At 36.8% G+C, this 21,441-nt stretch overlaps 1 protein-coding gene across 1 annotated transcript in view; it reads left to right on the top strand.

Annotated features, from left to right (window-relative positions):
* The window catches only part of smarca2 (SWI/SNF related, matrix associated, actin dependent regulator of chromatin, subfamily a, member 2), a 67,400-nt gene that overhangs the window by 35,144 nt on the left and 10,815 nt on the right, over positions 1-21,441 (top strand). The window contains exons 19-30 of the mRNA XM_041786794.1: positions 2,587-2,829; positions 4,239-4,352; positions 6,297-6,401; positions 7,320-7,406; positions 7,880-7,926; positions 9,136-9,302; positions 11,185-11,348; positions 12,300-12,527; positions 12,854-12,931; positions 14,144-14,362; positions 15,548-15,771; positions 20,199-20,304. Of these exons, the coding sequence (XP_041642728.1) occupies positions 2,587-2,829; positions 4,239-4,352; positions 6,297-6,401; positions 7,320-7,406; positions 7,880-7,926; positions 9,136-9,302; positions 11,185-11,348; positions 12,300-12,527; positions 12,854-12,931; positions 14,144-14,362; positions 15,548-15,771; positions 20,199-20,304 (1,782 nt within the window). The remainder of the gene's footprint in view (positions 1-2,586; positions 2,830-4,238; positions 4,353-6,296; positions 6,402-7,319; positions 7,407-7,879; positions 7,927-9,135; positions 9,303-11,184; positions 11,349-12,299; positions 12,528-12,853; positions 12,932-14,143; positions 14,363-15,547; positions 15,772-20,198; positions 20,305-21,441) is intronic.

Raw genomic sequence — 21,441 nt, 5'->3', positions numbered from 1 at the left:
TAACTTTGATTTAGTTGCTGCTTCGTCATGTCTACTTCTTGTCTCACTGTCTGTCAGTCACAAATCCATCAGCTGTCGGCTGTGTGTAACATCAATCAGAAGCTTCACGTGTGTAGCGCAGTGGTTCGTCGTATACTGCAGCGGTAAACTTAGCAAAATAAACTTTGTTTGAGTGCCATAGAGTCCACTGTTAGCTCCAAAAACCAAGGTTATAGCCACAGTTAAACAGTTCCTGTTTGTTGTCTGACAGCAGACAGAGAAGAGACACACACTCACTCACCAACCCACACACATTAACACATGCGCTCATCTGTCCGTCCTGTTCAACGCTGTCAAAACTCATGTTAGAAAAAAGACCCCAAAATGACAAAATAATCTATTTCTCTGAATTAATGTCCAAAAAAAGCAAACATCTTCTTGACAGAAAGAAGTATTTTGAGTGTTTTAAATATGGATGTACTTAAAGAGGATGAGAAATATATCTAAATTTTACTGATGCAGCTCTTTATGTTTCTGTCTTTTGTAAGCAGTTTTTAAAGTACTTTCGAAATCATCTGAATGCTTTAATTATTATTATTCTAAATGTGGCAATGAATGCGTAGTTTAGTAAATTAAAGATGTGGTGGACTAATAAAATGAAAGGTTTGATTTGAAGAGCATTAAAAAGTACAGTTTGAGTCAGAGTTAGACAAGACAAACTGTGCGTAAGCATTGATAGCCTATTCAGTACAAGAGGAGTTGGTTTAAAGCTTTCTGAATAGACCTGAATGCTTTGCAGTAGGCTGTTTTCATGGCAGGGTATGATGTATTCCCGGGGCAATAGGAGGCAGCTTTACAAATTCCACCCAATAATATGTGCTAAGCCAAAATGGAATCTAAACTGTGCTACACTGCATTTATTCATCTGTTCTTTTGTTTGTTTCAATTGTTGATTGTGTTAACATTTTATCAGAATGGCATCCAAACGTGCTAAAATTATCTTTTCAGAAAGGGGTTAATAGCACTTCTGGACATCATTGCTGTGTGCCGCAACGTACATCAGCTAAATTTAACTCATTATTGATAGTCAGCTTGACAGTCTGCCATCATACGCTGTTCTCTTCTGTGTTGAATCTCCCGACCGGAAGTTTGTGAGCCGTCTTATGCCAAATGCAGAAGCGATGAGTCCATGTGTATACCTCAGTGAACGTTCCTCGCCCATTTATAGAAACCTCTGCCTTGATTTACTAAAATTTGAAAAAAAAAAAAAAAAAGTCACAACTTTACCATCATGCAAGTGCCAGATATTGAAAATCTTTTTTCTGTCAGTTCTGTGGTGAGCTGTAAATGATATACGGTTGATTGAATTTTAGGAGACCTGGCAAAATGAATGCACACCCTAGGACAGGTCTGCACAGTCTAGTGTTTGTTGGTCTCTTAGTATGTGTTAGTGTTACTAAGTGTCTTGTATTTGCCTTGAATTTTATACATCCGTTCATCCATTTTCTATACTGCTTGTCCCATGCGGGGTCGCAGGGGACTGGAGCTAATCCCAGCTGTCATTGAGCGAGAGGCAGGGTACACCCTGGACTGGTTGCTAGTCAATCGCAGGACTGGCATATAGAGACAAACAACCAGGCACTCTCACACACACTTACAGCCAATTTAGAATCACCAGTTAACCCAACAAGCACGCCCTTGGTAGTGGGAGGAAGCTGGAGTACCTGGAGAGAACCCACGCATGCTTGAGGAGAACATGCAAACTCCACATAGAAAGGCCCTGACCAGGGAGTGAACCACAAACCTTCTTTCTGTGAGGCAACAGCGCTAATCCCTGCCGCTTTGCAGTCTGCCTTGAATTTTAAATGAAGTATATTTATGCAAAAGCTCAGTGCATAGACAAAACTTGAGCCTCAGTTTTCTCCCTCTTTAGTCAGAGGCCGTCTTTGCTTGTCTCTGCTTCAGTGTCAGTTTCAAGAGGAGATCAGATTTTATGTGTTAAATGGATCCAACTGATACACCTGACAGCAGGGTCACCTGTTTGTTTTAACAAAATAATAAATGTCTGCTGCACAATTGCTTCTAATTCTAATAGAATTGGGCTATTAAAAAAGCTGTAATCCTGTGTTTGTATGGTGGTGAAAAGGTTAAGGTTTGCAGCATGAATGCATCCAGCACCTCGTTTTTGGTTTACTAATGTGTTTTACTGTGCTGTTAAAAAGTAAGCTTTATCAGTTTTGTCCAAGCTGCAGAGTCTATTGAACGTTCAGCAGGCTGAAAAATTCATGAAGCAGTAGTTGTGCTATTTTATTGACGAAGGGGTTAATGTTAATTGGTTCACATATTTAAAAAAAAGGCATGCACAAACAGGTGTTATCAGAATGTGAAAGAAGAGAGGGAATAAAAACCTCTTGTTTGTATGCAGAAGTGTTACTTACCCTGAAGGTACTCACAGTAGGAAAATTTAATGGTCTAAACTGCAGCCACTCCTGAGCTCTGTTGTGATCAATATTTTAAACTCAAAGCTGAGCATGGTTCTCTCTATGTTTTTCCTCTACTTCAGTGGAGGAGAAAAGTTTTTAAAGGTTTTCTTATATTTTTTCGCAGATTCGCTGGAAATACATGATCGTGGATGAAGGCCACCGCATGAAGAACCACCACTGTAAGCTGACCCAGGTGTTGAACACCCACTACGTAGCTCCTCGCCGCCTCCTCCTCACTGGTACTCCACTGCAGAACAAACTGCCTGAGTTGTGGGCTCTGCTCAACTTCCTGCTGCCCACCATCTTCAAGAGCTGCAGCACCTTTGAGCAGTGGTTCAACGCTCCATTTGCCATGACAGGAGAGAGGGTAAACATTACGGTCTGGTTATAAACTCTGCTTTCCAGTTTAGAAGTGGACAGGAATCGTACATTTGGTTGAAACAGTACAGTATCGACATCCTTATTTACAAGCAGTGTTGGGCAAGTTACTGAAAAATAGTAACTAGTTACAGTTACTACTTACTGCTTGCAAAAAGTTAGTAACTGAGTTACTGCTTTGTAAAAGTAACTAGTTACTTTGAAAAGTAACTAAGACATTACTTTTTTGCTTTAATCCTTATTATTGTACACATCACATTGATTTGTGTTGTGGCGGTGTGAAAAAACTCTGTCATACAACATTGTAGTCATTTTCATTATGTTGAAAAGTGGTGAAACAATAGAACACAGTAGAAATGTTTCTCAACTTTAGACACTGTTAAAACATTTTTGCACTGTTTAAGGCAGGCCACACACTAGACGATTTTTTTTATCTGAAACGATTTTAAAACTGTGGGAGACCACAGACTTCAGGACAATTTCCAAAGATTTTTCATTTTTAATCCTGTGAACGAACACACTACCAGACTGTCAGATCACTGGAGACCACACACTTGCCAACCTGCCTACGACCTCTCATGATCACGTGAGTTCCGAAAAAACAACATGGATGTCTGTTGGTACCATCTTGCTGTCTCTCCACAACAGAGTGCCCTGGCATGCGTTACAGGTGCAGCAAAATAATAAAACATGGGAAGGACTTGAGATGAAATCCTGGCTGGAATTACGTTAAAGTCGTGGACTCTACAGCTTATATCAGAATTGTGTCTTAATTAGGATACCTTGGTATCACGCTGACGCACTGTGCAGCTAGCAGTGATTTAAAATCAAGCCATGGTTGTGTACATGAAGTGGCTCCCCCTTGGTCAGCTGGGCTAACGTGAGCTGCACCTGGGTTAGCTGTGTTTGTAGCGTCCGGCTCTCTGGAAACTCGTTTAGCTGAAGCGTGTTGTTAAACTCGTCACTTCGTGAGGTTGGAATAACTGTTCTTGGTGGTGGACAAGTTTACTTCCCTGTTCTTTTTCGTCATTTATACTGAGGAGGGAAAAGTAATGCCGGTGTTTCCAAGACAGAGCTCACGCTTGGGTGCTTCAGTGCCTCTGTTTGTTTGTGTGTTTCTGCAAAGGCTATTTTCTGTCACAGGATGCTGATTTGCTTATGGTCCTGTCACGTCGTCCGCCGAACCGGATATTTTCTAACCTTCATCAATGAGTTGTCAGCTGTACCCCCCATAACAAACAAACAGTGCAAAAAAAAAGTAGCCTTTGGCGAGTAGGACTCAGTCAATATAACTGTTGGTGTGGAATACATACTGTACATGCATGTTATTTATACATACACATTCTCGCTGTGGTCGTCTCTGTTCTGTGGTACATATCATCTGGTTGCCTTGTTTAGGTCGACCTAAATGAGGAGGAGACAATCCTGATTATCAGACGTTTGCACAAGGTGCTTCGGCCCTTCCTCCTGCGCAGACTGAAGAAAGAGGTGGAGTCTCAGCTGCCAGAGAAGGTGAGCTTTAAGCTTCGTGTTTTTGGTCTGGTTTGGTGAAGAACAATTGTAGTTGATGCATTATGGTACAAAATGCAAAAATAATACACTGAAATTTTTGTAGTGTTTTGATTAAAGTGTATTCTAAGTTAACACTGTATGCAGGATGATTATGAGCTACAATTACAATGATATTGAGCAGACGAGCTACAGAACCATAATCTCTTACCATGATAGTTCCAGTAAAGCTAATCTAAAAACAATCATGTTTATCCCTGCTAAAGTTCAGTACATTATTAAATTAAAACTGTGTTGGCATTCCTTATTACAACCTTGAAATAAACCCCACAATGTTTATCTTGCATTTACTGAAAGTTGTAATGGTAAAACTGCTGAAACTGTCTTTTTCCAGCCTAAATATTAATTAAAAAACACTGATGAGACCAGTGTGACAGAGCTGTGAACCTACATGAAAATCAGTGTGTTTAGTTTTATAGTATATTTATTATTATTTCAACGTGCCATACACCAAAAGAGGTGTCCAGCCCTCACAGCCTCACTAGTTACTGAAATTCAAAACAAATAAGGTCAAACAAGCAATGACAAGAGCAACTCATCACAGTACATATCAAACAGAAACAGATCAAATGTTAACATAATGTTTTTCATTGGGTTTAAGACCTTTGACTTCTTTTTAGACGTTAGACAATGTGAATCAGCTTCTGATAAGAGTTTATTTCTCACTGTGTCCCTGGGCCCTGCCAGAGCACTAATAATGTTTATAGTTTGATTGTTTTCAACTGAACTCCTTGGTCTAACTGCAGTCTTATTTTGTAAAGCTGAAACTGAAATTAAAGCAGCTTTGATAAGTGTATCGATTCAACAAAGTGCTGAAGCTGAAATTAATGAAATTAGGTTCAAAAAACATCAGCTCTCTGTTCTCCCAAAGCATCTCGGGGCTATGGTGATCAGTGACTCATCTTGTTGTGATGTATCCCGAAAGCATTGTAATTGTAGATGTTTTACAGCGAGCACAATAGTAGGATACTTAAAAAATCATGAGAAATACAGGAAAAGAGGGAGATTTATTTTTTTAATTATTGTTCCTACATTTTGAACCATATCACTGGTTTTGCTTTTAAGCATCTTTAGATTTAAAATGAAGGAAAAGGTTTATTGAATACAGAAGAACATAAACAGATTTTTTTCAACAGTTGATCTGCCAGTAACTGTTGGATGTTTTGTTTTTTTTGAATGCTTTCATTGTCACCTGTATGCATGAATATTGCAAAATAATTATACAAAATCCTTGTGGTACTTGAGCATTTTAAAATTCCTGAAAAACATAAATTGTTATATTTGTTGCATCTTAGATATTTGTTTCATTAACCAAAATTGAGTTTTATTTGTCCCTCCACTGTGACTTTAAATTCCCAGGGCTGCAGGGAGCAGTGCACGTCAGTGCTTTTGGCAATAAAAGTCAACTGAAATCTGCTGCTATGACTTTACAGCTGTTAAATTGTATTTCCAAGCACTTAATATGTTAAATCAGGTGTTTTCTCTGGGCTTTTCTCTTGCTCTTTAAATTATTATTTTGCTCTATCTTTAGCAGTCGAACCAATCATAATCAGGGATCTCTTGAGGGCTTCTTTGGAAAATGTTGTGAAATTTAAAAGCATTTGTTGGACACACTCAGATTTTTGAAACATATGTTAGAAACATGACATTTATGAGTATAATGATTTGAAAAGATGGGACCTTTCTGTAATTCTTCTTTTTTCATAGAATATTTTTAAGGTGACATCATTATATGCTTCTCTTTCAATTGCTTTTTGTTTTCCTGCCCCTAAACTTTTTCTTTAGTATGAAAAATGTGGTGACATTCTCATGACAGCTCTTAAAGGATTTCCATTGAAATGACAGTGCTGTCTCCCTAATGCATTAATTTTGTTTTCTTTCACTCAGGTGGAGTATGTCATTAAATGTGACATGTCTGCCATCCAGAAGGTTCTGTACCGCCACATGCAGAAGGGCATTCTTCTCACTGATGGCTCAGAGAAAGACAAGAAGGTAAAGACACTGAGACTCCTGTGGCTCCACTGACAGGCTGTGCTATGTTTGATCATCATGTCATGCTGAGAAAAAAAAGTTGTTAGACTAGATACAACAGTGATATTCACAGATTCCTGCTGTTTGAAACTGGGAGATCTCTGAGTTTTGCTAATGAACAGATATGTATTTCCAAAGATGTAATTGAAATTTTTATCGAACTTCAGAAGCTGAATCTATACCTTTGCCTATGCAATCTGTGGATCCAAACTGCAAAAGTTTCCAAACAAATTTGAATACAGGACTTAAAGTCTTTTTAAGTTCAATCTTGCAATACCTGACTAGAGAAAGTAATGAAATCAGACTCTGATGTTTCCAGTGCACATAAAAAGATAAAAGCAATATTTTTTGTAACATCCTTCAAATAAAATCATCAGAAGTTATAGAGATCACTTGTGATGGCACAGATAATCATTTTCTAAATCTGTCCCTTGGAGCAGTAGAGCAGGTCTCAGGTCATTAATTAGCTGTCCACCTCTATCTGTACTTGTTTGGTTCACTTTAACTGCTCTCTTCATGCTGTTTTGGTTACAGCAGGCAGCTGCTTGAATGCAAAAGGCTCTAAAACCATTTAACAGTACCTGCTTAGCACCATACTGCACCCATACACCACATATTTCTGTCAGGAGACTTAAAGCAGAACTACACTAGCAAATGCTGAACTTAAATGACTGACTCTAGGGATAATGTATGTTACTGTTTAGATTTGTAAATGAGTTAACTAGTTTGTCTTTATCTTCTTAAAAAGAAAATGCATGCTATAATAAATCTGTTTTTTGTTTTTTGTTTTTTTTTTTTAGTTTACACGCACACCAAGAAAAGAGTCATTGTTATAATCTTGCATTTAAGTTCTCACATGATTGCCCAAACTGTTCTCAGGGGAAAGGTGGAGCAAAGACCCTGATGAACACCATCATGCAGCTGAAGAAAATCTGCAACCACCCATACATGTTCCAGCACATTGAAGTGAGTGCAGCTAACATCACTGATGCTTACTTTTAAAGTGTCTTGATTACGGATTCTTAAATATGAGACTTAATTCATGCTTAAATCAGATGTAACAATCAGATTTTTATTGATATTAATTACTTAAATGCAGATTTTGTGTTTTTAAACACTTACTATGTCCTTTAAAGTTCTCATACAACATCAGATGGTGATCAGTTTATACCCTTTTAAATATGTTTGCTTCAAAGTAACTTTTGGGCTCATATCTCCTTTTGGTTTGATGTCCCTTGGATAAAGTCAGTGAACTGTTTTGATTTCAGAAGAAACTGATTAGCAGTCTGTCTAGAGAAACGCAAAGTTCATGTCTTTGACTTTGAAAGACAGTTTAGAGAATTGTTCTTGACGTTTATCCCCCGAACAGCCTCCTTGAAATGCAGGAGAAAGTTTGGCAGTCACTTCCTTTTTAAATCAGTTGATGTTCTCTGTCACAGGAATCTTTTGCTGAGCACTTGGGCTATCCGAATGGCATCATCAGTGGGTAAGCTCGACTAACAGGTCACATACATCTTTACACACCCAGCTTCAGTTCCACACATTTTTATAATTCAAGCTAAAAAGTGACTTGATTTTATTGTGTGAATTTATCACTCAGTTCATATTATAGGCTGTATCTTTCAAAATGCCTTTAAATAATGAAAGATAAACACAGCTTCTGAAGAACCGTAAGTTCCAGAACAAGAGGGGGCCATGTGATTTGAACAGAAAAAGTCTTTCTAATGAGTATTTTTAGTTTTTCAAGTGTTGTGAAAATCCCGTATTCAAGAGCTTGTTTGCAGAAGATTTACTTTCCTCTCATATCTATTAATTAGATTGTCTTCTCTTAAGATATAAGACAGTCTGAAACAACAGTGGATAATGTAATTACCATAATTCCTCTGACTTTGTTAAAAGCTCATTAAAACAGAGAAATAATTTAAAAACCCGACACCCCAAAGATAATCACTCTTTTCCAGAAAGATATACAGATGTGCAAACTCAGCCCCCTGTGATACCTGAAGAGGTCTATCTTTGATAAAGGCCCATTATCCTCCACAAATACATGCCATTGACATCAACTAGAAAACCCGCCTTCTAAAATATGACAATGAAACTTCACTTTCTTTTCAGTAGCCATACAGATAGAAACTGTTTTAAAGCAGTTATAAACTCTGTGGGCTTCTTAAAAATCTGCTAGTTTCAGATGTTGTAGCAATTCACATTAAACTTCGTATTTCCATTGAAATGGGAGATTTACCCCAGTATCTCTTCAAGTGAAATAGATTTTATTCCTCATCTAATAACGTGTTTACATGTGGAGTTTCCTGTGCTTTCACAATGCTGAAAAGCAATGAAATGTACAAGTACACCATTATTACGCTGCTGTTGAATCAATGCAAACCAACAAAGGCATAGTGATAAAGAAGTCATCATAGCTTTACCAGGTGGGTCATACTGGATCAAATGTATCATTTCAAACAGTTAGCAGGTGCCAAATTTAAATAATTACTTTACAAATTGTTTAATGGCCTAATTCTATTAGAACTCAGCTATTTCATGGTGAGCTTTGTTTGCTGGTGTTAGCATTCATTTTAAAGCACTGCTGTGCCAAAGTCCAGCCTTGCAGCATTGCTGTAAACTTTTATTATTATTAATTACTTTTTAGGTAATTAAGGCTTATTTGTTATGTTTGTCTGTTTCCTTCACCAAGACATGATCTGTATCGAGCCTCTGGAAAGTTTGAGCTCCTGGACCGCATCCTGCCAAAACTTCAGGCTACAAATCACAGAGTCCTCCTTTTCTGCCAAATGACCTCTCTTATGACAATCATGGAGGACTACTTCAGCTTCCGCAACTTCCAGTACTTGCGTCTTGATGGTGAGCTTGCACCGCCAACTGTGTTTGAAATTGACATTATCAACAAATCTTCATGTGCAATGATGTTACATGTATTTAAATCTTAATACCTCAGAGATAAAGTAAATTATTAATGATTATTATTGGGTTTTCTTTGTTTCTCAAGGTATTGGCTACACTTCCATCCTCTAGTTATTACCTCTGCCTAGGAGGTTATGTGATTGGCAGGGTTTGTTTGTTAGTTAGTTTGTTAGCAACATAACTCAAAAAGTTATGGACAAATTTTGATGAAACTTTAAAGAAATGTCAGAAATGGCATAAGGAAGAACTGATTAGATTTTGGGACTGATCCGGATGAACATCTGGATCCAGGAATTTTTAAAAGGATTCTGTACTATTTGGAGATAGGGCTAATGGCGGTGGTTTACGTTCTCTGATTGCTTTTCTAGTTTGATTATCAAAATCTTTTATTTTATAGCTGATTCTGCTCTGACACCAGGGTTAACATTATACTGATTTTCTTAAATAAAGGAAATATATTATTGGTGTTGGCAGGGGCAAGAGCATGAGATGAACATTTTTGAACAGCCCATGCAAGTTTATCATTCTTCCTTCAGTGTCTATTTGCTGCTCTGAAAAGTATAACTTCCCTCAACACATTAACATAACACCTTTTGTGTATAGGGTCTGGCAGAGAAAAACTAAAAAAAAATTAAAAGAGAAGAAATACATTAGTTAAATAGTCTTCTGCAACAAGACTGATGATAAAAATCCTACATGGAGTGGGGTGTTGATCACTTGATCCTTTGGTGAATGTGGTGTAATCCAAAATATCATTGTCATGTTTATAATTTAAGCAGGGTCAGACATTAGAAAAAGACAATAGTTCTGGAAAACTGGAGATACCTGAGTAGATGTTAAAATTGATCTTTGGGGACAATGGCTTAGCTCCTTTGGTAGAGTACATGCTACAGTCTTTGACCCCTGGTTGCGGGGTCAAATTTTGATCCTGGCACTGTTTGGTGCATGTCGTCACCCACTCTCTCACCCCAAATTTTCTGACTTTCTACAGCTGTCCTATCAAATAAAGACTAAAAGACCAAAAAAAAATCTTAGAATAAATCAACACTTAAGCCTGGGTACCACTGACATAGTAAGCATATGGAATCACTTTCTGTTTTCCTGCTGCTACTGTGTTGCTCTGTGCTGTTCCTCATGCTGATAGAGATTAGGGGTGGGAGAAGAATTTGATACAGCATAGATATATCATATCATATCTTTTGGCAAGTATTAATTTTTTAAGAATTAATTGCTAATATAAACTGAAGTCTTTGATTCTGGATAAATAGCATCAGCTGCTTTTCTGTCCACCTGATGATGCTGTTGCACCCTTTGTCCAGTGAGGTCAGCAGAGGTGATGGTCATACAGCAGTAGAAAGTTAGTACAACCGATATGGCACCACCAGGGAAAGGACATTAGGAATGCAACCAGGGCACTGACAACATGGACATGACATATGAGGTTTGCAAAAGTTTAAAATCACAATAATATGGAATCGTGGAATAAGTAATGCAGTATCGTATTGTGGGGCCAGTAGTGATTCCCACCCCCAATAGACATGGAGCCAAACTGTACATTTTTTGATTGTGCAGTTTCACCTTTGCCAAATTAAGTACATTTTGTAAAACATAATAAATACACATCTGTTCCTAAAGTGGTTATTGGTTTCATGAACTATGAATAAGTGGTATCAGTATCAGCCCTGAAGAACCAGTATCTGTCGACCCCTACTTTGGATCAGTAGACCAAAACAAATTTCAAGCTAACTTTATCAAAGCTATCCTCTAAGACATTATCAAAGTTAACTTCACTGTCTCAAAATGACCCTGCTTGTTGTTACAGGAACAACTAAGTCTGAAGACAGAGCAGCTTTGCTGAAGAAATTTAATGAGGAAGGATCTCAGATTTTCATCTTCCTGCTCAGTACCAGAGCCGGTGGGCTCGGTCTCAACCTGCAGGCAGCTGACACTGTCATCATCTTTGACAGTGACTGGAATCCTCACCAGGTACATCTGTCTTTTATTTGTATTATTATAACATGCAAAGATGATACTTGTCTGTGTGATGTAAGTGCATGACCATAGTGTGTTGATCATATTAATAGTTTTTGGTCAGAGCCACTGATAGAGTAATCTTGAGGCAGTCTGATTTATTGAAGGGATATTTACTAAGAATGTGTCCCTTTTTGGCTACGTAACACTTGAGTAATATTGTTCTTTACGAACCGAAGCTTGCAGAGAAAGTACCTCTGAAATCTGTAGTACAAAACATATAAATGAAGGTAGATAAAAAAATGATACCTCTTAGTCCTCAGACTGCCCACTGTGACATAGAAAATTACAAACAACTAGGTGCAAAATCTGCTGCTACACTTGGGGGATCACACAGTAGAAGTGAGAAACTTAAATCAAATCAGAACTTTGAGGTATGGAGTGGGGGAGAGACTGAGTCACAACTTAAAAGATGGCATTTGATCTCACCTAATCAGAAGTCTTTTCTTAACACAAAACACTTTGCAAACCTGTTCTGACAAGTTTGGAAAGTACTTAAATGTTTGTCATTTCACTCAAGGATCTATTACTTTTTAGATTTGTGCAGCATCTATCAACAACGCTCAGTGCCATAAAGTCATTAGAGGTGTAAAATGCAAATGAGATACAGAAAACAGAAATACAATGGGCCACAGTGTTTTGGTAAATCATCATCATATCATATCATCAGTAATCCTCATATATTGTGTCACATGCTGATTATTTTAAAATGTGTTATTTATTTTTTTTGTTTGGCATTATTTGTGTCTTTTTTGTGTTTGCCTTTTTTAATGCATAATCAGTACTTTAAACAGATACCTGTAACCCTCAGAAATAGCACGTTAACAACAAGGGATAAGAACAGCATTAAATATTCTGTTATTGATGCAGCTAAAGTGACTTTGTATATTATTTTGCTTACTCCAGGACCTTCAGGCTCAGGATCGGGCTCATCGCATTGGCCAGCAGAACGAGGTGCGTGTGCTCCGTCTCTGCACTGTCAACAGCGTGGAGGAGAAAATCTTGGCAGCTGCCAAGTACAAACTGAACGTGGATCAGAAGGTCATCCAGGCAGGCATGTTCGACCAGAAGTCCTCCAGCCATGAGCGTCGTGCCTTCCTGCAGGCCATTTTAGAGCATGAGGAGCAGAATGAGGTATTAGCAGTGTTTATGCTTAATTAAACAATTTCACTTGATAAATATAAAAGTCCATAAATAGCTTTTGTTCCTCTGGATGAACTAAGTATGCTGATTTTGATTAAATTGCGAGGAGGCAGCTCTTTGGATATGATCAGAGAGCACTTGTAATATTACAATGTTTTTGAAGGAAATGTCAGATATTTTTGTTGGTATTTAATAAAATTTGTATACTTACTGATTTGTTTTGAATGCAAAATTACTGGTTCTTTTATGATAAAACATTAAAAATTCTGACTGATGTTTTTAGAAGTCTTTTGATGTGTTTGCTAATGTTACTGTAGGAAGAAGATGAAGTCCCAGATGATGAGACCCTGAACCAGATGATTGCCCGCAACGAAGATGAATTTGAGCTTTTCATGGTAAGAAATTACACATTTGGGAGATCAAATAGACTTCTACATTACTGATCAAAACTCGTCAGATATTCATGTACCATAAGGCAAAGGCTACAGATGATCCTCTTACTTTTTCTTAAGATGTGTCAAATATCAATTCTTTGGAAGCTGGCAGGCTTGGCAACAACTCTCCCACACAGAGACTTCTTTCCATAGCTATTGAGGCAGTTACCATGGATACATGACTCAGAGACATCACGTCATTCACAGCTTAACACTTAACATACTTACACCATACATACTCTGTGCTTGAAAAGGGTTTTCTTGATTTGTCATGCTCATATTGGCTAGTTCCATGGTCACCAGTTGCAAGACATCAAATAATCATTGCCAAAGATTTAATTTACAACATGTGAGAAGTTTCTAAAGATTTTTGCCTGAAGGGGCAATTAATATTAAAGCATCTGAAGCTGGATGTTTAGTCATGCTTTAATTCAGGATTTTCTTTCCCTACATTCAGTCAAGAGGATGATGACAGTTGAAGAGATGACTTAATGATTTAACATGCAGATTTTTAATACTTAGTTGGTTCCTTAAACTCAGATTTGATCATTTCTTTCTCAAACAGTAAACTCAGATAACTTGTTGCTACACAAACATCCTATAATTTTGCTTCAGCCTGTGTATCTGCACTCATTCTGTGTATTTGTGAAATGTTGCAGCAAGATATCTCCTCTTCTTTTAAATCCTTTTGCACAATAATATTACATTAAATTCTACTGGGTTAAGATGACAAAAGATGTCAAAGAAAAGATGAGTTATTGTGGAAACTACAGGGACCTTTAGTTAAATTGCTATATCCCTGAAAATAAAAGGACTTGAGTTGTATGGTGATAGTTATCTTGATAAAAATGAGACAACAGTCACCAGGATGGTGACTCCATTTAAAAGGGTGTGTGTGACAGAAATAGTGGCTCTTTTTAACAAAGGGAATAAAGGATGTAAACACAAATCTGTGGACTCGAATATAGATATAATAATAAATGTAGGAAATAATAAATGACAAACATTTTCAGTCTTATTATTGTATGTTTTTTTCACTTTGGAACTGTTGTTAACCCCTCATGCCTAGTGTAACTTTAAATGTGTCCTTTCTTTGTGATTTAACATAAAGAAATCCATAATCTTACCCCAATCTACTGTTTCATGTTCCCTTCCTGATTTTCTCCATATTAGCGTATGGATATGGACCGCCGTCGAGAGCACGCAAGGAACCCAAAGCGAAAGCCTCGTCTCATGGAGGAGGATGAGTTGCCCTCTTGGATCATTAAAGATGATGCAGAGGTGGAAAGGCTCACATATGAAGAGGAGGAGGAGAAGATGTTTGGGAGAGGATCACGCTGCCGTCGGGATGTGGACTACAGTGATGCGTTAACTGAAAAACAGTGGCTACGGGTAAACCATAGAGTGATTTATTTTCCAGCTTTATAGCCCCTAAAAACTACCTATGCAGCAAGCTGCACCGTGATGCCAGTGTAGTTCAATACAGCCTTTGTTGGAGACATTATTTGCCCCATAAATGAAGTTTCAGTGTCAAAAGAATTAGAGGAAAATGAACCACTCAGGCATCAATCCAGAATATTCTGTTTCTGAGGAATAAAGGAGCATTTAGAGCATAATTAGTGTAGAGTGGTTTCTGTAGTTTCAAAAATGTATTTTCTTCATGCGCCGCTCTCTTCACTCTCCTTTGCAGTTAATTACAGCAATCTTGGGTAATTTACCATCTGATTTGATTCACACAAACTCATTGACTGTAATTAAAGATATAAAACTTTTCCTGTACTAAAGGGGAACACAAAACTTTGTTTAGTCATTTAGTCTGCTAATGTAGTCTTTTTCACGGTATAATCTTGCATTGTTTGAGACCATCATTAACCTGGAGTATAATTCATTTTTTTTTGTGTATGTTAATTTCCACACTCAGAAATTAGAAAGGAAGTTTTTTTAGCCCTCCAAAGAACAAGTAACACTCAAGAAACTTGATCATTTTTGATTCTGTCTTTCAGTATTGATACTTTCCAGACTCCTTACATATCCATAGACACTTTTTTATGTAATTTTTAACACAGCTGGCCACTATGATATAGTGCAAATGTTTTTCAAATTGGAGTTAATCAGTCAACAACAGCTCCACAACTGTGACTAGATTTAATGCCAGAGTTGATGTGACACTGATGCTATTGGCAGCCAAGTCACCCACAATGAACACACTGTGACACACAGGAGAGACATGTCGCCCTGGTAGATCCGTTTTATTGACCCGGGCTCAGGTGTTACCATGAAACAAGAATAGAACAACGCTTTAGGACCAAGGTGACTCAAGGTTCGACGTGTTAGCTATAGATTGGAGAGGCTCTAGTTAAAGTAGATAATTATAATAGAGAGCCAAAATTAAAAGAAGGTCAAGGATAATATCTATAGATGGTTTGAAGCCTAAGCTACAGGACTTGCTGCTGGTGTTTAATCTCTGTTTTCCATGAAAAACAGACGAAAAAAGATTTCTTAAAAATCACCCACATTGTGATTCAACTTTTTCTTTTCTTTTTTTCTTAAATTAATTTTTTTATTTTTTGACTCCAGGCCATTGAAGATGGAAATCTAGAGGAGATGGAGGAGGAGATCCGTCTGAAAAAGCGCAAACGCAAAAGGCGTCAGGACAAGGACTCATCGAGCAGAGACGATGGGAGCTCAAAGGCCAAGAAGAGACGAGGACGTCCACCAGCTGAGAAGCTGTCCCCTAACCCCCCAAAACTCACCAAGCAAATGAACACAATCATTGACACGGTCATCAACTACAGAGATGGGTAAGGAAAAGCCAGGGCCACCTGCAATTTCATCCACACCTGATATACTCTTTAGAGATATAATTAAGGGTTTTTTTTCCTTCTCTTCATTGATGTCAACACTGCTCTGGTCAAGGATGAGGAAAAAACATGTTTTCTATTAATCCAGTGCATAGTGCTGTAATTCACCAGATTATATTCCCACCTATTCAACCAGGACCTGGCAATTGGCCTTACACCTACACCACACCCTCTTTACATGTGTTTTAGGGCTGTCAGCAGTTGTGCATTAATCTCGATTAAAAGTACAGAAATATTTCTTCAGCATGATTAATCACAGGCTTATTGTCCCTTTCAGCACATTTTGGCGAAGTCACTGCAACGTCTCTCTGCAGCCACATAGATGTAAACTAAGTACATCACTGCTTCACTGCTTTTTAATGTCTCATTTCAATTAAAAAAAACCTCACAGACAGCTCAGAGGGCAAGTCTAAAGTCATCTGCTATCAAATATTTGCGTTTTACTGTTTCCTTATTTCCTTTTCAGTCCGTACGGTAATTTTATGTGGTTAAATTTATATCAGCTTCAATGTACCTAAAGTTCCTTATTTTCTTTCAAAGTAACAGCAGGTCTGTATCTAAACAGAAAGTCAATTACCCTTTGATTAAGACAGTGAAAGGATCCAAAATGAAACGAAAGCAGTTTAAATGCTAAACAATGGCATTTAAAAGTGTGACATACAGGTGAAGTTAATTGCAATTATTCCAGAAATTCTGAGATTAATCACAATTAAAGATTTTAATTTGACAGCCCTCATTTTATTGAATGATAAAATTCTTTTATATACAATGCACTGGCCATTAAGTTTGATGAGTCACCTACTTCCTCCTCCCATGTTAATATTTGCTACTTGGCAAGGTACTGAGGAACAGCCCCTGTCAGACTTCCAAAGTCTCAAGTTGTTTCACTACAGACACATAACCTTGCCAGGTCCTGACTGGAAAAACTACACATTTACAGACTACCCTCAGCGGTGGCAATCTTATAACATAAAGGACAGAACATATTTCTGTCATCCAGGACAAAGTGCTATAATCCTTCAGATTATATTTCCTGGTAGTTAGACCTGTGTCTGCTGCACGAGGTCTGTTGAAACAGGTTACATTTATTTAAAACACTATTTTATAAGATTCCATATAGCTGAGGGTACTGTATGTTATTCTGTTTATTTTTTGCCTTGTTTTTAAAAGAGGCACAGAAAATTTCATTGTACAATGTGCAATGATAGTTGAGGTATTCTATAAAGCCCACTTCAGAAACATGGTAATTCAAAGTGGTTTATATCAGACAGAGTGAGAATGAAGCAAAAAGTCAAATAGGTGCTATCATGGGTTTGTGCAGTAAGGGAAAAGTGTATCCCAGTGGCTCAGATGCACATCAGTGAGTATAAAAGAAGAATTTTGGAAACTTTAGTAAAGTTGGCACACTTTGTACCAGAAGCAAAATCTACTTAGGCTGCCTAGTCTTCACTCTCATTAGGGCCTGTTCTGTTCTTCTTTTTTTGATCAGCTTAAAAACATTTTTGAGGGTTATGGTAGTTAATGTGCATGTCAGGTTGTGCTCTTATTGTCCAGCTGACATCTTGTTTCAAAAAGAAATAGTGTTAGAACATCCTCTCTTTCTTAAAGTTTAACAGCCTCTGGAGTAAGTTGTCGGTGTATTTTTGTGTGTGGTTGATTCTGTTGTGTCTGCTTTTTTTCTCTTTTACCTATGTGCAAAATCCTGAGTACATGTGTGAGTGTTTGTCTCTGTAATATGCACCGTGCATGAAGGAATGTGCTTTTGTGTTCCCGCTTTTAAACTATGCACTGAATCAATACTTTGTTGGAGATTTTCCAGGAAACTGCAACCTGCCTATCTCAAGTCAAAATCTTTCCCCTACCAGTTGATGGTTGTTCATCCTTGAGAATCTCAATCAAAGCACTTGCTCTTCTCCTCTCACTTAAATTGACTGAGACAGAATCCTGAATTTCTACTCAAAAGGATTCATAACTTTCCCCATAAAAGAAGCTTGACTTCAAAACTCCATAGAGTCAGACATGAATCAAGCATCCACTTTCCTCAGAAGCCAGTGTAAGGTGTTAAGCACAGACCTGATCCCTTTGATGATCAAGCACAGATGCATTGATGTTGAAGCTATTTAAAATATTTTTTTCTATCTTACCACCAGAAGCTTTCAAGAATTTGAATGCTTGTTTGAAGCTTTTGTGATATTTGGTTTCATTCCTGTGGTTTTTACCAAAGTCAACAGTTTAGTCTACTTCCAGAGGTCCTAACAACCAAAATGCTGTACTTGCATTTTTTGCATTTTCATCACACTTAAGTCAAATCCTATTTTGAACATACAAACAACCTCCGTAGGTCTAAGCTCACGGCATGGGCATGGTAGTTTAAAATTTTATTAGTAAAATCCTGAAATTTATTTTTCTTTTATGAAAACAGAAGATATGTAAGAATAAGAATCATCTTTCAACTGCTAATCTGTATCATTTTCTTTTCTGATGGATGATATATATATATATATATATATATATATATATATATATATATATATATATATATATATATATACGTGTATATATGTATATATGTGTATATATGTATATATGTATATATGTATGTATATATGTATATATGTATATATATATGTATATGTATATATATATATGTATATATGTATATATATATGTATATGTGTATATATATATATACATATATATATGTATATATATGTATATATGGCTGATTAATGGCTGGTTATGTCTGGTACATTCATTTCTCTATGATGTAACTTAACTGAGTGCAGGGAAATCTAAATGGTTGACATCAGCAAGCCTCTCTCTAAATTATGTCCATCATAAACTTCATGAACTGAATAAGCTGATGATGATTAAGTCTGAAAATGCAGCAGTGAGACTTCTATGTTTGGAGATGTAAAGTTCTGATAAAGTCTTTGTGACTTTTGAAACAGATAGTTTTAAAAAAGAGGAAGCAAAGGAAGCAATGCATATTTGCAGCAATTAGTATCACTGACATGAGTGTTAAACTCTTTACAAGATTACTTTAAAAACTTGTTTTTTCCTTTGCTTTTTTAGTCTTAACCTTTTTTTAACCCTGGGGAATTTAATTAGGTGGAAAATACACTTGAAGTCAGTTCTGCAGTATTCCTCTCTATGTTTATACCTGTTGGAGGAAGGAACAATCAAGGGCACTGTGATTTTTTGTCTCTTTTTTTGCCTGTGTGTAGAACTGTCAACTGCATACTGGCTTTAAAGAACCTTGGGGATCGATGTAGCATTGAACATGCTTACTTAACAAATAAAGTCAGAAAAGACTGTTTCTCTACTTCTTGTACCTGAAGTGACCCTTGATTAGCAGAAAGCTTTTTCAAAGTACACTGTCAGTAAAAACTGAACACTTGTATTATTAACTAATAGCTCATGTCACAGCTCAGCTCTGACCCAGTGTATTTCATTCAACATCCTTTCCGTAAAAACTTCTACACCGCCCCTTTTTTCACTCATGTTGCTCCAAAGCAATTCTTTCCAAGTACTTTTTTTTTTTTGTTTACCTTATTCACACAGCAACACTGACAGCACGGTATTATTCATAATAATAACAACAGATACCAAGACATGTTTAAAACACGCAATTTATGCAACCAAGGAGGAAAAACTCAAGTTACTGGTTGAGTATCATTTTTTTATGTTAATGTTTTATTTATTAATCTAAGTGCTGAGGTTTTATTGGTCCCATTTGAAATATGATTACCTCACAGGGCACATTGCTTTTTTTTTTTTTTTAAGATTTATTTTTGGGCCTTTTCATGCCTTTATTTGATAGAGGAAGGACAGTGGATAGACTTGGAAATGGGGAAGAGAATGGGGAGAGACATGGGGTAAAGGGCCACAGGCCGGATTTGAACCTGGGCCGCCTGCGTACATGGGTAGCACCTTAAACCACTTGACCATCTGTGCTCCCCGGCACGTTGCTCTTTTTTAAAGAATCCTATGTCAATAGTGCAAAAGTTCTTTTTGTTATAATTGTAGCATCGCAAATATTTTTAGAATATGATGAAATTATGTTATTTCACACTTCTTTTAGATTTTTTGAGGCAGTTATTCATTATTTGTTCATTTCTTTTTGCTAAATTGGCTGAGAATTAGATGTGGAAACTTTCAACTTAGATTGTTATGTGGTGGATTTTTCTTTTTTGATGTATGTAAGTTACATTTTAAAAACATTACATTTGCAAATCTAATAAGCAAAGTTTAAGGGCTAGCAGTTTAGCATGTCAACTTTCATTTTTAAGTACTTTGATAATTTGCTCATCGTAATGTTTGAGAGCACCAGTTTTAACAGTGATATGAAATTACTTTTGTTACAGGTCAGGAAGACAACTAAGTGAAGTCTTTGTGCAGTTACCATCCAGGAAGGAGCTCCCAGAATATTATGAACTCATCAGAAAACCTGTGGACTTCAAAAAGATCAAGGTGTGTTATCAGTTCTGGCCCAGGAATTAATGAGAAGGATGGATAAGATGATAAAAAAAATGCCTCCTATTAAAATGTAATTCTTGGACAATCTTCAGCATGCTTTTTGTTAGGGAGGCCCTTTTCCAAATTTTTAATTTCTGATACAAATCCATCGCATAGGCTGTGGGTTTTTGCAGATTTGATGCTGATCTGATATCACTGTTAAATGTAAAGCCTGTATCCCTCACTATGCACATGAGACTAGGATAAATTTATGTATCACCATGTTTTTTGGACTTTGTAACAAAAAGAACTCATAAATATACATAAACTGACTAAACTATTTAAAAGCAGTTTTCCCCACTTGTAGTATCATTACCCTGAGCCACAGTGAAGCCTCGTTGACTATAAATCACAAAGTATATCTAAAGCAAACTAGGCTGTGCACTCCTTTGTTGTCAATGGCTTTTTTATACTTCTAGCTGTTACAGCCTCCATAAAACTAAATAGCCAAGACTCAAAACACAAGAGACCAGAAACAACAGAAACATTGAAGATGCCAAACCAAGTTGAAGTTTATTGAAAATATCCAATCATTAGTGATGAAAATTTTCAGTTAAAATACACAAAAATACAAAAAAACACCAAACCCTGAAAGAACCAGCAGTCATTCAGTGTACGTTAGGATTTGACTGTCATCTGATATCAGTGCATCTCTATTTGTAGTCTTCGTACACTGTTCTTACATGTGATTAATGAAAAATCTTCTGTTACTCCAGCTCTCAAATGTTAGTGTCTGTTTTTTATTATTGAAATTGATATTTATTTTCAATAAAATTTTAGTAAAGTTGAAAGCACTTTCAAACACATTAATTGGCCTTCTGAAAAAAAATGTAACACTAGCTTTCATTATTTCTGACGTTTGAATTGATTTTTATGATCTATCAGTTAATCCATTAATTACAAAAATGAGAATCTATTAAAAAATAATCTAAATCAACGCAGTATATGGATCAGTCAATTTAAGGTTTATAAAAATCGATCTTAAGAAACATTCCTTACTGACCTAGTGTCTTTTATGTCTGATAACCCAGTTTCAGTCTAGGAAAGCACATTAACGTAGAGAGATTAGGTTCAGTTATGGAATCATGATAG

This window comes from Cheilinus undulatus, linkage group 5 (genome assembly GCF_018320785.1).
Source record: "Cheilinus undulatus linkage group 5, ASM1832078v1, whole genome shotgun sequence".
NCBI classification, from domain to species: domain Eukaryota; kingdom Metazoa; phylum Chordata; class Actinopteri; order Labriformes; family Labridae; genus Cheilinus; species Cheilinus undulatus.
Note: the sequence above shows the minus strand (reverse complement) of the source record. Positions and strands in the feature narration are given on the sequence as shown.